A 14,918-nucleotide genomic window follows, 5' to 3' on the forward strand; every position below is an offset into this window, starting at 1 on the left:
CTTTCGATTTGAAATAAAGTGAATGCGATTTTCTTGTACCACGACTGCAACTTCAACTACGCTTGTTGATTCCGAATCGTGGTATTTTGGTTTTATTCCAAAGGAACAAATTATTCTTATGAAATTAAAGTTTAATTATAGTTGATAACAATGAATTCTGGTGCAGCGAATCTAACCGTAAAAATCCATCCTGTAGTATTATTTTCTATAATTGATTCATATGAGCGAAGAAATGATCTGCAACATCGAGTTATCGGCACACTACTTGGTTTGTCATAGATCGTGACTTTTTATTTTGTTTTATTTTTTTCTCTCTCATTGTTTTTTAGAATAAAAGAAGTGTATAGTTTACTAAGCTATTAAATAGTTAAACACACACATCTAAAAATGCCTAAGATTAAATATTAGAATACTTAAGATTGAAAAATATTGTATTTCTATGTAGATTTAGTACTTTTTCTGTTAAAAGTGTTTTAAAACCGGTTAAAAATTCCAGAGGAAATGCTGCATTATTATCACATAATGTTTGGATAGAAAACTTAAGCGGTTTGTTTGCTTATACTATTTCATTCCTTATTTTTTTAAACAATAGGTAGGGGGAGATTTCCGTATTGTGATTTGTTTCAGAATAATTGCCAAGTCTTGGCAACTGCTGAGCAGCGGCCCTTAAGAAACTAATAATCAACATAAATTTTTTAAATTTGCTCTGTTTCTGTTATTGACTAGCTGAATTCACATTAAAATTTGAAAATAATAATTTTGCTGAGTTCAGATCTGTTTATCATTGCGTTTTAATTCGTTTCGACCATTAAAGGTAAAAGTTTCCTTACAAATTTAGCCTATTTTAATATGAACCCTGTGTATTTTATGAAATTTAAATTGACAGATACTTTAAATGATCTAATTTTAAAAAAGGAAACTTAAAATGAAATTTAATATTGTCAGATAATTTATATAGGCGCTACATGAACCTATAATTATAATAGCATTAAAGTCAAACTGTTGTAGAGATATATGAAAAATTTAAAAATTACTTAAATATAAAATGAGTTATAGCTGAACTGAGGAAAAAACTTAAGGAAAGTTAAAGAAGTGTTGTCTTTTAAAACTAATTGTTATTTTAAGTTTTATATGATGTGTTATAATTTCTATCTCTATTTTTAAGGTATTCATGAAAAGGGAGCCGTAGAAGTCACCAATTGCTTATGTATTCCTCACAATGAGTCAGAAGATGAGGTAAGATTGTTGTTAGTATAGAATTAGATTAGTTACCTGCTTCAATGACTTGTCTCATTCATGAGTTTCACAAAAAAATTGATGCACATTGATTTCAAGTTTAAACCAGTCTCCTTATTTTCTTATGGCATTTGCTCTAGGCTCTGCTTTTATAGGACTCTAAAGGCCCCTGCTCTGTACCAGATATATTTCAAAACTTATTTATAGTATACTAAAATTTTAAAAACTTTATTTTCTGATCAATTTATATCAGTTCCGTACATTGTAACTTAAGCATGACTACTGAAGGCAGTGTAACTTTTTTCATTATTATGCTTTCAGCATAATGCATACTTACATGAATAAAATGCAAAATTCTAAGGGCCAGGCTTAAAAAATATCAAGTGAGAATAAAGCAAATATGGACAAGTAAAATAATACATTTGTAAGAATGAAAAAAATTTCATATTTTGACATATAAAAAATTATATTCTGTAAAATTATGTAAAAATTTGTATACTTTACATTTAAAAATTTTCTGTAATAAAGGGAATTTGACTTATGAATTATTCTTAAAAAATTTTTTGTGTGAGATTATTTCTGAATAAACAAATTTTATAATTGTGCTCAAAAACTTTCCAATTTGCATAAACAGCTCTTGAGGTATAGTGAAATACGCAAAAAGATTCATTAAGGGGTTCACTTTTTCGACTGCCCTTATTGCTTAACTATTGGGACCATATTTCCCAGATTGTGACCGCCCCCTATAATTTGAATGTCAGGAATCCAAATATGTCAAGAAAGGTATATTTATTTAGAGAAAGTATGTTTTTATGCCTGATTTTGTAACCTATTTCTTGTGCACTAACTAATTAGTATATTTGAGACTGCAAACCACTTAAGATTGAGCCCTAGAATGTGAAAATCAGATAATTGCATCAAAAGTTCAGGATGTTTTTTTTTTTTTTTAATGTACCAATATATATATATATATTAGCTAAAGTGAAGGTTGTTTTAAATGTGCTTAACTGTTTGACATGTACTTAAACATACACCCGAAATAATCAAATACAATAATTATATCTTAAATATTTTGTGAAGGTAATTAACTCCCCTGACAGTTTTGAATAAAAGCAAAATTGGGAGAATGTAACATGTAACTATCTAATAACATGGAAAAACAGGTTTTGCTATGCGGAGAAGACTGCAGGTTTAAATATGACTGTCTGTAGTTGGGTTTAATACAGTCGATGGGTTAAATACTGTGCTAAAAAATAAATTAAATATCCCTTTTTTGCAATTTTTGTTTCGTACAATTTTTTCTATTTTAATTTTTGGGAGCAAGAATGGATTTATATATCAAAAATATATGCCGCTTCCACAGGCTAAGGGGCATTTCCTGGCTTTTTGTTTTTAAAAACATGTGTTAGTTTTGAAAGACTTCAGCTTAAGGGATACTTTCTTTTGTACTAAACCTTGCAACTTCTGACTAAAATAAAAATTAGAAAAACTTCTCATTATATAATATATACTAAATGTTGAGAAAACAAATCAGTTAAGAATAAAATCAATAACTAATATTATTTTGTATTCAATAATATTAAAAAGTTTTTGAAGCAATGTTTTAAATATAAAATGATATTTATTTTATCAATATGGGGTTCAAATGTAAATTGATAAGAAATGTGGTTCATTTTTTTATCATTTAATATATTTGTTGTAGAAAAGATAAAAATCCCTGTTTTCCTTGTTTGACTTTACTAAAACTGTATTTTCCGATCTTTTCAGTATCTTTATTTTTATACTAATACTATTGTATCCATGAAATTTTCTCATAAAATGTTTATGTGTTTCTATAAAACACACACATGTGACGAAAGAAACGAATGTAAAATGTTCTTAGAGAATTTTTTATCATTTTATGTACTCAATATTTAAAAATTTCACACACAATGTTTGAGAATTCCGTACTCAAAATTACGAGCTTCCTAAAACCCCATAAGCAGAATATTTTCAAATGTTCTGCAACAGGACTTATTTATACAAATGTTCTGCAAGCATTTCGCAACAAAAAAAAAGTCAACTTTAAGTTAAAATACTATATTTTCATTTATACAGGATCATACACAGATACACTACATTATTTTTTAAACCAAGGCAAACATTCTGGATTTGTTACTTTTTCAATCACTTTTGAAGTATACAATTTTGTTGTAGATGATGATGAATTATTAATAAAATGTCTATGATAAGGTCCGAACATTAAAATAAGGGCTGCCTTAGAAATCTTTCGAAGTGACAAGTGCCCAGATGGTGCACCATTTGCAAACACAAACATTCTCTGGTTTATTGTTCCAACAACATCATTTCCATCGAAAGCATTTGGTCTTTTAGAAACAATTCTGTCAATCGTGGATCCCCACGATTTACAAATTGCTTCTGAAATGGGAATGGAAAATATAAAAGTCATAAACTTTATGAAATTGGAAATCTCTGAGTTTAATTCTTTTACGGTTTGCTTTAGAAGCTCTCTTGATAAAAATGATGATCGCAAGATTACCGGAGGCAGGTAGGGGGGTTTCCCAGGAAAACACTGTAATTGTCACTTATTCAAGATACAAATTGTTCTGCAGGACTTAGTTTGTTCTGCGACGTACGTCACAGTTTTAGGCGCTTTCTGCTTCTGGGCCTAAAACTTTCGGTATCAACAATTTTAAGTTTTGTCTAATGACATGGAAAAACTGGTTTTGCTATGGGGAGAAAACTGCAGGTTAAAATATGACTGTCGGTCTGCAGTTAGATTTAATACAGTCAATGGGTTGAATGGTCCTAGAAAAAATTTAAAAAAATTCCTTTTTTTACAATTTTGGTTTCATACAGTTTTTTAAAACTTTTTTTATTTTAATTTTTGGGTGATTTTTTTGAAGAAAAAATGGACTTTTTGCTTGTGTGCAAATGAATTTATATTTCATAAATACTTGTTTGTCTTTTTTACATACATATTTATCTCCTCTCAGAAAATGTTTAATTTGAAGTTAAATTTATGTAGATATTTTCAAAAAGTTAAAGGCTTTAATTAAAGTAATGAAATTCTTGGTTTTATCTTATAAGAATTATTCTGTTTAAAACTATTTAAAATTTTTCAGCACTATATTTTGTTGTAAAATATTATTTTATCCAAATGAAATCTATTCAATTCTTAATGACAATATTCTATAACTTTTTATGACAAAAATAATTACAAAGTAAACAATTTTGTTATTGATGTGATTTATTTGGTTTTGAAACAGCAAAAATCAACTCCAATTTTTTGACGATTTCAATTGCTGTATTTATTTAGTTATTATTTTTTTTTTAATAAATTAATGATGGGTTTTTTATGTGTATGATATAAATTAAATTATTAAGAAGTTTGTAAAAAAAAAAAAGTATTCTGGCACTTAAGTCAGTTTAGCATTTAAATTGTAGAAAAATTATTTTATGAAAATATGTTTTTTTAAAACTTGCTACAAGTTTTTCTTGGACTTTTTATTTAATTATTACTGAGTTTGATTGGTCTATGAAATGCTCTAATATTAATGGGTAGTTGAATATTCAGTTTTAGAGCAAATATTGTTGCATCTTAATCTTTCTTGAAACTTTTTTTTTTGGCTCAATAATTTCTAAAGATTCTGAATTTTCTATTAATCCTATGTTGCTTTTTTAGGGGGATAAATAGTTATAGAATAAAACAAATAAAATGAATAGAAATTGGGAAAAGAAATAAAAAGTTTTGGAATGCATTGATATGATAATGTTTATTGTATACAAATTTATGTTAATGGAATAGTTGCAGTTTTTTTCTTACAACCAGAATAGGAATGCTGGAATACCTTTTAAAACGAGTTTCCGTTATTTTATTTCATGTAGGACAGTACCGAAAATCCATAAAAGCATCGATCCGAATATGTTGTGTCAAATAATGGAAGGCTTTATTAAGTGTCATTCTTTTCTAAAACCCTGTACTTAATGTAAGGCCCATAGTTTTTCACAATTAGGACTGGGCGATATTNTAAATCGATATGTCGCGATATATCGATTTATAGCCCAGTCCTATTCACAATATTAATAGAAGGAATCATCTGCTGAAGATGTTTTGTTATGATTACACTTAAGATAGATTCCTTTGAAATAAGTTAATAAATATGAATATAACCTATTCTCAATTAAATGTACTTGATTTTATTCTTAATTTTGTATTAAATATTTATTATGTAGGTAGCTGTAGATATGGAATTTGCTAAAGCAATGTATGAATTACATAAGAAGGTTAATCCAAGTGAAGTGATTGTTGGGTGGTAAGTCATTTATATTTATTCTGGAAAAAATATTTTATTTTTCAAGGTAAGAGAAGGGAGCTTATATATATTTCATTCATACAACAGATATTTTTAGCTGTGCATATGTCTACATCATCGAAATAATATTGTCTGGTAACAATGAGGGGATTTAGTCAGAAAAGTCGAACAGGTTTATTACAATAATTTTAGAATACGAAGAACAAAGTAACTAATGTTTGCACTTGAAACACATCAACTTAGGTACAAGAATATTAAACTGAAATAATGTTGAACTGGATAATGTTGGAGAATGTTCTAAAAAAGCATTTCTTTAATATCTGAAATCTTAAATTAAATATGTGTAACTTTATATGTAATTATATATGCATGAATTTTAGAATACAAAGAACAAGGTTAGTGACATTTGCACATGAACTAGAATAATGTACAATACTTAGAATAATAAGTTAATGGAAATAGCATAGATGAATGTTCTAAAATAACATTCCATAAAATCTTAAATTACATATGTACATATCAACGTGCTATTGATGTCTCTGTAGAAATCAGGAGGAAGATAGACAATTGAACTCATGACACCCAGATTGCTAGGCGAGAGCCTTGGGTGTTCGGATATGCTGATGTATTTCATGTCTTTATATTCTCGCGTTATAGATGAAAAAAATACTTTTAATTATGTTAATGTAGTAAAATTTTGCCTAAAAGCTTTTAAAACTCAGTTCCTTCTATTTTTCAATTATTAATATTGTGTAGACACTATTATATGATGGAATTGTTGTAAAATTGCACTTTTTGCGATTTAATATAAATATTTATATAGTTCACATAGTTTTTCTTTTATTAATAATAGTGGAATCAGTACTTGTTTTAAGAGTTCACTATCATAGAACTTATGAATTAAGTGCCATCTTGCAAATTCACTAATCATATAGTTAATATTCTGGATATATAATGATTGTTATTTTAATAAATAATTAACTTATATATAAGTTTTAGTTAAAATACTAAGTCAAGTAAATACTTAGTTTTATTAACTGTCCTTTTTAATTTTCTCATAGTAACTCTTAACACAGTAATTAGGTTCAATTCATGCAACTATATTGTTATAAAATATTAAATCAAAATAATTCTCATATTTTGTAAAATTCCACTTTTTTTTAATTGAGAGGAAGGGGTGAAAATTTTTTAAAGTATTACTTTATTAATAAATTGTTTACATTTAAGGTATGCCACTGGTGCAGATGTGACTGGACATTCCGTTCTAATTCATGATTACTACAGCCGTGAAACAAATAATCCTGTTCATTTAACAGTCGACACTTCTTTGTCAGAAGGCAGTGTTACCTGGAAAGCTTTTACAAGGTAGAATTTTATTAAATCTTGAGAATTTAAATTTTTTTAAAAAACTAATTGAAATTTTTAAATTGCTGTATTGCCTTGAGTGAAAATACTGAAATTTTTAAAATCTTAAATGTTTTAATTTTTACTTTTAATTTATCTCAAATGTAATGTCTTCCTATTATTATCATTCCTATTATTGCATATTTGATTTGAATTTATTGTTTCATTGCTATTTTCATTTGGAAAGTATCTCATGTCTTTTCTGTGCGGATTGAAATGAGGTAACTGGAAACGGATAATTAATTTTATGTGTTGACCTTTAAAATTATTTGTTATTTTGTTGATTGACTAAGTATTAATATTCCTGGTTTTGAATAAAGAAGTTGTTAGTAGCATAAGAATCAAGAGCAAATGTTAAGCTTTTGCATAGAAAATATTTATAGCAATGTATTATGCGTTTCAAAGTTGTAGAGATCTAGCATGAACCAATTATGAGTACAGCAGCATGTTTAACGCTACTTTTTTTAGTCCCAGCTTTGAAATAATGAAATTAATTATGGAAAAGTGAAATGTATTTGTTTATTTTAGGGTAAAGTTCCATTGTTATAGTTATGCAAAGCAATATTTTGAATTTTATTTCCTGCAATTCTTATTCAATCTTATATCAATCAATCAATCTTGAAGAAGTGCCTTATAAATTTAACTGAATATGTTTGAATTAAAGAAATAAAAAAATTGCATTGGCTAGAAATTTTGTTTAGATTGCAATAATTTTTCATTATTTAAGTATTTTAAAAAGCTGTTATGTAATTCAAATCCCCATGAATAAAAAAGGGCAAGTTGCATCCTCACAGAAAAGGTAACTTAACATCACTTGTTCATGTTATGATGTTAACCTCACTTAACATCATAAAAATTTATCAAAATGTGTAATATGCAAGAACTGAATTTGATCCTTAACAGTTTTTAAATTACCCTCTTATACTATTTTACGTGTGTATTTCAAAAAGTAATTTTCACTCATTATTAAAATAAGAGAAAAATTTGTAGTCTATAAAAATACTTAAAGACATGCTAAAAGACAATCACTGTGTTAAATTTTTTTTCAAAAAAAAAAAAAAATGGTTATTAATAAATAACATGAAAGCTTTTTTCTGTAATTTAAGCTGAAAATTATAATACCTTTTTTTAAAAAAAAGTATTTACAAATAATTTAAAAACTTGAAATTACTTGAATTCTCTAATATACCCCTCAGAAAATGAGAAACTTTTAAAAATTTAACCAGTTAAAAATAATTCCGACAAAAAATATTTGTAATAGTAATCAGAATGACACCTAAAAACACTAATTATTTTGTCAGTGTGTAATTATATAATTTAAACAATGAATTACTTTTTTAATGGAATATTAGTAAAAAGGTTGTGTTTTTATAAGATGGCAGCTTATTTTTACCAAAAAGGCATCAAAGGGCGGGCAGGGCGTCCCTACCCTTCCAGGCATGCTAAGGGAAAACGCTGATTCAAATTTATGTTTCTATTCACTTCTTTTTAAAAATGCAAATTTAGTTGAATTAGAATTAATACAGAACTAATTTTCCTGTTTAAAGCCACATTATCCCGTCTTACCTTAATTATGAAATGTACTAAAGTTCAGCTTTTAAAAACGATTGTTTTGATATACTCATGAAAAATTATTTAAAATTTAGTCTTAGAACAGTTTTACTAATTGGCCATTGGTTTTTAGACTTCATATATATATTTTTGCTATGTTATATTGTTATCAGTACACTTCTGTGTGCTTTAGTGAGTTTAAATATGTGACAATTAAAAAAAAAAAAAAAAAAAAANATTAAAAAAAAAATTTGTGATTGCAAAAAGATAACTGTGCACTTTTAGTAGCACGTATGATCCTTTAAATTATGAATAAAGTTGTATCAAGAATCTGCAATGATAATTTTAAACTGTTGCAAAACTTACTTACCATTGTTTATATTTTAAAAATTGATGGTTGTTTTGATTTTTACAATTCTTGTTGCAAGTGTGCAAATAAACATTTTTATGTATAGCTGCCACTAATCGATATATTTCTTTATTTTTTCAGCACGTCTTTTGGGGTCCCTGGAAAGAATACAGGAACTATGTTTACTCCATGTAAAGTAGAAATTGTTGGCTATGAACCTGAACTTGTGGGAAGTATGATCCTTTTTAACGATTAATCTCACGGGTTGTAATAGTATTATTTTAAAAATGAAATCGAAATTTTAAAATGTAAGTGGAAATCTCAAACTGTTTTAAATGCAAACAACGAAACCACGTGGAGAATAATATCGTCACAATTCGAGTGCCTCAAAAAGTGATTATTCATTGCTTGATTCAAAATTTCCCATGTATGATAATGTAATAAAGAAAAACTATGAAAATATGTTACAATAACTGACGAAAATGCAGTCATAAATCCACATCGGATTGTGTGTGAAAATCCAACATGGAATTGAATGCATGCATGAAAATCTTGTTTTTTATCTGCCAAAAAAGAAAAAGGGATTGACAAAACCAAGCTGTTTCACTGTGGAATCTTCTTTAATTGAGTGGATTGAGAATTAGTTAATAACGGAAATGCTTGATGAGGTATTTTTGGTTTGTTATATTGGTTAATTAAAATATCGAGAGCTTAAAATCCATGTTAAATTTGTAACATAATTGCCAGAATATCGATTGGCAAACCACACAGATTTATATGTTCTTAATTGAAATTGACGTTAATTAACGCCTATTTGTTATTTCTTATTGAAGCGATTCCTGACCTGGAACTTTCCTCTTTATTTTAATGTTTCTACATTCACTTCATCTGTTCTACATTCATTAAAATACATTTTTGAATCATAATGTTATTAATTTATTTTCAATAATTCATGATATTATATTTCATATATTCATGATATTTTTTGATACGTTAAAAAAAGTTTTTAAACTATAATTTATTTTACACTTAAGTTAAATTGAATATGCATATAATTTTTGAGTAGTTATGAATAGCTTCTTATTTTAGCATTTGAAGTCACACCTTTCGTTTCCTTAGTATTATTCTTAGTAAAAACCCAATTCTGTAGAAGATAACCCATTTTTTATTGAATGGAATCAGTTTTTTAATAGAAAAAGGAAATTTTTTATTTTTATTTAACACCCAATTGTGATAAAGTATATTGTGCTTTTGTATATGTCTTTGATCATCTTATTTTTTCCTATTATATTTTACTCTACCCATTTCTTGATTAGTTTCAATAATTTGTCTGTATTCCACAGTTAAATTTAGCAAACAAAGGTTATTAAACGAACACTGTCATGAAATTGCTACTCCCAATAAAATGAATGTTTTAACATATTATAATTGATGAATATATTATATTTAACATTAAAGTCCATTGATTATAATTATATTGTTTAAATATATTTGAATTACATTAACTTTTCGCTTACAGTGAAACTGGCCCAGCAAACTAAATACAACAAACAGCGAAGTGCGGAAATTTTACCTGATTTGGATTTAATCAACAATGCAATTCTTGACATGCTGAAACTATCAGTTGTGGTGATTGAATATGTTGATGATGTTTTAGTAAGTATTCTCCCCTTTCTTTATATATGAACTTTTTTATTATTCTAAAAATTTATTCTTTGCTTCTTTCTAATTTTTTTTTAATGCAAAATCCGTAATTACTTACTTTTGATCTAATATCCAGTGTATTACTTATATTTTTAAATAAATATTTTGTGTAAAGGTGAAAAATAGTACAATTATTAAAGAGAATTTTGTGATACATCTTTTATTTAGACCTTTTATTCTCTAAAACATTATGATTAACTTTTTTAAAAAAAAATTTGAGGTATATTCAATGCTACAAAAAATGTCAATATATTTTCTGTTTAAAAATTAAGTATAACATGTATGTTATAATTTGTTGTATTTTGTTTCATGTATGATAACTTTTTATTGGTCCTTCTTATTTATTTTAAAATTATTGTCAACAAATCTAGTTTTTTCAACACATCTAGTATCTCTAGTTATCTTTGAGAATCTGTATCTTTTCAACTTTAATTATATTTAAGAAATAATTTTACTTTTTCAGATTGGGTTTTAAAATTTTGATAAGAGCTTTGCTCTTTTTCATTAAATACAAGAATTTAGCTTCCAGTAAATTGCTAAAAATGTAGAATTTTCTCAAATTGTTGTTGAAAGCTAAATTCCCCCATCCCCTCTTTTCCTTTCTTATTGGGTTTCCTTAATCATGTCATGCATCAATTATGAGTAATGATAAAGCGAATTTACTTTTCCATTACATTAGAAAAATAGAACAGAAAATTTTTTTGAATTGTATTTTAAAGTATTTTATGCCTGTTTAACGATTGTTCAAGACTCATTACCATACAGCTTGAGCTGAAAAAAAAATAATGAATATTAAGTAGTTAAGTAACTGCAAGTCATTGCAAAAAACTATCTATGAAAAAAAAAAATTCTGTTGTATTTTCTGTTTTTCTCTTATATTTTTATTGCTTCTATTGCTTTCTTTCCAATTTACAAATTCAGTTTTCTACTATTATTATTTTGTCTTGATAAGTCTTTTTTAAGAACATCTGTTGAATCTTTCCTTTATCTTTATTATTAATTTTATAAACTGCACTTGTGAGCATTTGTTTTTCATAAAAAAATTTTTCTGTGGTTTGGCAGTTATTCTATAGAATATGAAAAACTCAAATTTGTTAATTTGATGAATTTGCTAATTTTTATGTATCCTTGATAGTGCTGCTGTCGCTGAATTAGTATTCTTGATGTAGTATTTAGATTTTAACTATACTGACTGAATTACTATTTTCTTTAGGCAAACAGAAAACCTGCTGATAATTCTGTGGGGCGTACTTTAATGGATATTGTACAGAGTGTTCCACAAATGACACCCGAGGAGTTCCAGGAAATGTTAAATTCCAACATGAAGGTGCTTATTTAAAATTGCCACAATTATGCATAGTAAAAATAGGCTATCTGTTATTAAATATTAAATAGGAACGATAATAGGGTAGTTTACTTACAAAATTAAGATCTCTTTAAAATTAATCTTACATAGATTTGCTTTAAGCAATTCGATTATGTATTAAACTTATAATGCTGTGGAAAACTGAGAAAATGCTATCTCATTCATTTTTGGAAGATATTATTTTGCTTGTGAACTTAGCTGTCTATTGGAATCTAATTCTGTAGGTATCGTGCAATGACATTAAACAGCAGGCACTGTATATGTATGTGTGTGTATATNTATATATATATTTCTTAATTTTCATATAAATTTCTTTCGGGGGAAATATTCATTTTTATTTCAAATGCTTACAATCAGGGGTCTGTCCAGGCCAAATTTGCTACCGTTTAGCGGTTCCTTCACAAATTCAACTTTAGGAAAAGCGGTAGTTTCACAAAATACTCTTTTTTAATATTTTATTTTTGTATCACGTAAGAAAGGATAAATCCATATTTTTGTGTTGATTTTTTTTAAATATAATTTTTAATTTTCACAAATTAGGTCTAAATTTTCACAATATAGGTACCTCTCAGAAAAACCTACACAGACCCCTGGCAATATTTTTACCAAATATGTATCATTGTACTTGTACAATGATTTTACTGAATTATTAGTTGTAATTAAATTCCGTATTGTTATTATTTTTATTTTATGACATTATATTTTGAGTATTTGATTATTTTCGATTATTTATTTTTTTATTTAACTTTTTTTTTTTTTTTTTTTTTGACATAGNTTGTACAGAGTGTTCCACAAATGACACCCGAGGAGTTCCAGGAAATGTTAAATTCCAACATGAAGGACTTATTGATGGTCTTGTATCTCTCTAATCTCACCAGAAGTCAACTAGCATTACATGAAAAAATAAGTTTTCTGTAATATATTAATAAAAACAGCTTGAAGCTAATGTTTTGTTCAATATTTCATACAATAAAAGCACAATATAAACAAGTGACTTGTGTATAGTGTTATGTTTTTTACTGTTTAAGCGTAATGAGTAAGTTTAAATTTAATGCTAAATTCATATTAATTATTATATCAACTGTATTATGCGAAACAATCAAACTTAATGAAAGCTAGTTATTGCGCTTATTATTTTAAAATAATTTTGGAATTAAAATCCACAAATCCTGAATTTGCAAAGTGTTCTTAATGACTGAAGAACAAAAATATTAATACATCAATTTAATATGTGTTTTATTAATATTAATAAAATTCAGCTATTATTTTAAAAAGTGGCTTATTTTGTATCGAACAGCACTCTAATTTAAATTAATCATAAGAAATGACATTATCTAACTTATTTTATTACTTTAGTAGCAAAAGCTCTATAGTTGAGAATATATATTTTGTTTTGACAAAGTATAGTTTTTTCTCCTTTCTGTTGTCCCTATTATCTCAATTTTATGTAAAAGTAATTGCTTTTATGTAATAAACTCTTTGAGTTAGATGAAAAAAAGTATTTTCCTTTGATAATCAGTAAAGTCAATTAAAACTAAATATATATCCGAAGACATATATGTATATAATATAAATTGTTCCAAGACATTTGATATTTTTATATTTATTTTATACTTAAACATTTTAAGATTATAAGTTAAACTATTAAAAATGTTATTTTGATATTTTTCTTTTTATTATTTCCAAACAAAGATATACACTTATCTATTTATGCAGTAATAACTGTTATGTTTTAATGAAAATATTCTCTGGACATTTTATTGCAAATCAAACAATAGAGTTTTGCATTTCTACATGTATTATGGAGATTTATTCTTAATGAGCCAGAATAGCTTAGTTTATTTTAAATCTGAATTTTTCTTCTTAATGCTTGTTTAAAGATTTAATCATGCAAAAAGATGACTCCGGTTGTAGATTTTATCAGTCTTTAAATGCAAGAAACTTATACCAAAGCAGAATTTTAATAAAAAAATAACTTCTTTTTTTCCCTTTATATATAATCAGTGATATGTATAATCAGATATTATATTGTATAATCAGTTACTTTCAGGCTGAGAGAGAAATTCATCCAGATGTGTCTGTTTGGGAATAACATGCTACCTAGGAAGCATGCATAGCTGTAAACTATTTTAGCTTAATTGATAGAATAGCCTAATGATTACAGAAATTAATTGAATATAAAATTTCTTTTCAAAAACTTTCTTCAAGCAATATAATTGTTTGTTATAGCAATATAATTGTTTGTTACAACAGAATATAATTGTTTGTTACTATGACATGAGAAAAATGACTTAAGGGGATTTAAAAAACGTTTTTTTCAATGCAGATTTCCATCAGCCATTAAGTGAATTCTTTCATTGCATGCATGGAAAATTTTAGTTATGTGAGGTATCTAACTGTAAGGTTAGGCTTAACTATATACACAAAAATTTTCCANGTGACCATAATAATAGACAATTTTTGAAATTTTCTTATTTACTTACTAAACTAAGGATATTCATTTGTTCAAGATTTCCCATTTAAATTGTTTGGCCAATTTTCTATTTAGTTTGATTTTTAAATATGTCTTTTATTTATTTATTTTTGTACACATGAAAGATTAATAGTATTTCAAAAAATTACAAGATGCTATACTTATTTATTAGAAATTAGATTTTCGAACAATCTTTAATTTAATGAAAGCAGTTTTCAGCCTAAGAATAGTTGTCAAAATCAAATGGTCAATATGTTAATCAATTTAAATATATTGTGAAAATCATTTATCAGAACCGAGCATAATATTTACAAGATAGTTCATTTTTACTAATGTAAATTACATAGTTTAGAGTTTTGTTCACTCTTCCTTTGGAGAGAAATTTTCTTTATGTAACCTAACTAAGCAAGTCTGGACCAATTTGCAGCATTCATTATTATTTTTTATCTAAAGTTAAAATATTGTGATTGTGAATTTTTTATTGTTTAACTTCATTGCTCTTGTACTAAGAGAAATTTG

The 14,918-nt window shown here is 26.4% G+C and overlaps 1 protein-coding gene across 1 annotated transcript; it reads left to right on the forward strand.

Moving 5' to 3' along the window:
* Positions 1 to 21: 21 nt before the first annotated feature.
* LOC107448614 (eukaryotic translation initiation factor 3 subunit f1) lies at positions 22 to 12,920 on the forward strand. The gene is made up of 8 exons (XM_016063881.3): positions 22 to 268; positions 1,166 to 1,236; positions 5,473 to 5,552; positions 6,780 to 6,917; positions 8,998 to 9,089; positions 10,376 to 10,512; positions 11,774 to 11,887; positions 12,767 to 12,920. The coding sequence occupies exons 1-8, from the start codon at positions 151 to 153 to the stop codon at positions 12,842 to 12,844; spliced, it is 828 nt and encodes a 275-aa protein (XP_015919367.1). The 5' UTR covers positions 22 to 150; the 3' UTR covers positions 12,845 to 12,920.
* The last annotated feature ends 1,998 nt before the right edge of the window (positions 12,921 to 14,918 follow it).

The sequence above is a fragment of the Parasteatoda tepidariorum genome, chromosome 8, assembly GCF_043381705.1.
Source record: "Parasteatoda tepidariorum isolate YZ-2023 chromosome 8, CAS_Ptep_4.0, whole genome shotgun sequence".
Taxonomy (NCBI): Eukaryota; Metazoa; Arthropoda; class Arachnida; order Araneae; family Theridiidae; genus Parasteatoda; species Parasteatoda tepidariorum.

Excerpts from the sequence above, each read along its gene's own strand:
- LOC107448614 (XM_016063881.3), top strand. The coding sequence starts at position 151 with ATGAATTCTGGTGCAGCGAATCTAACCGTAAAAATCCATCCTGTAGTA. Across the intron at positions 9,090-10,375 it reads TGAACCTGAACTTGTGGGAA|TGAAACTGGCCCAGCAAACT; the intron begins GTATGATCCTTT and ends TTTCGCTTACAG. Across the intron at positions 10,513-11,773 it reads AATATGTTGATGATGTTTTA|GCAAACAGAAAACCTGCTGA; the intron begins GTAAGTATTCTC and ends TATTTTCTTTAG.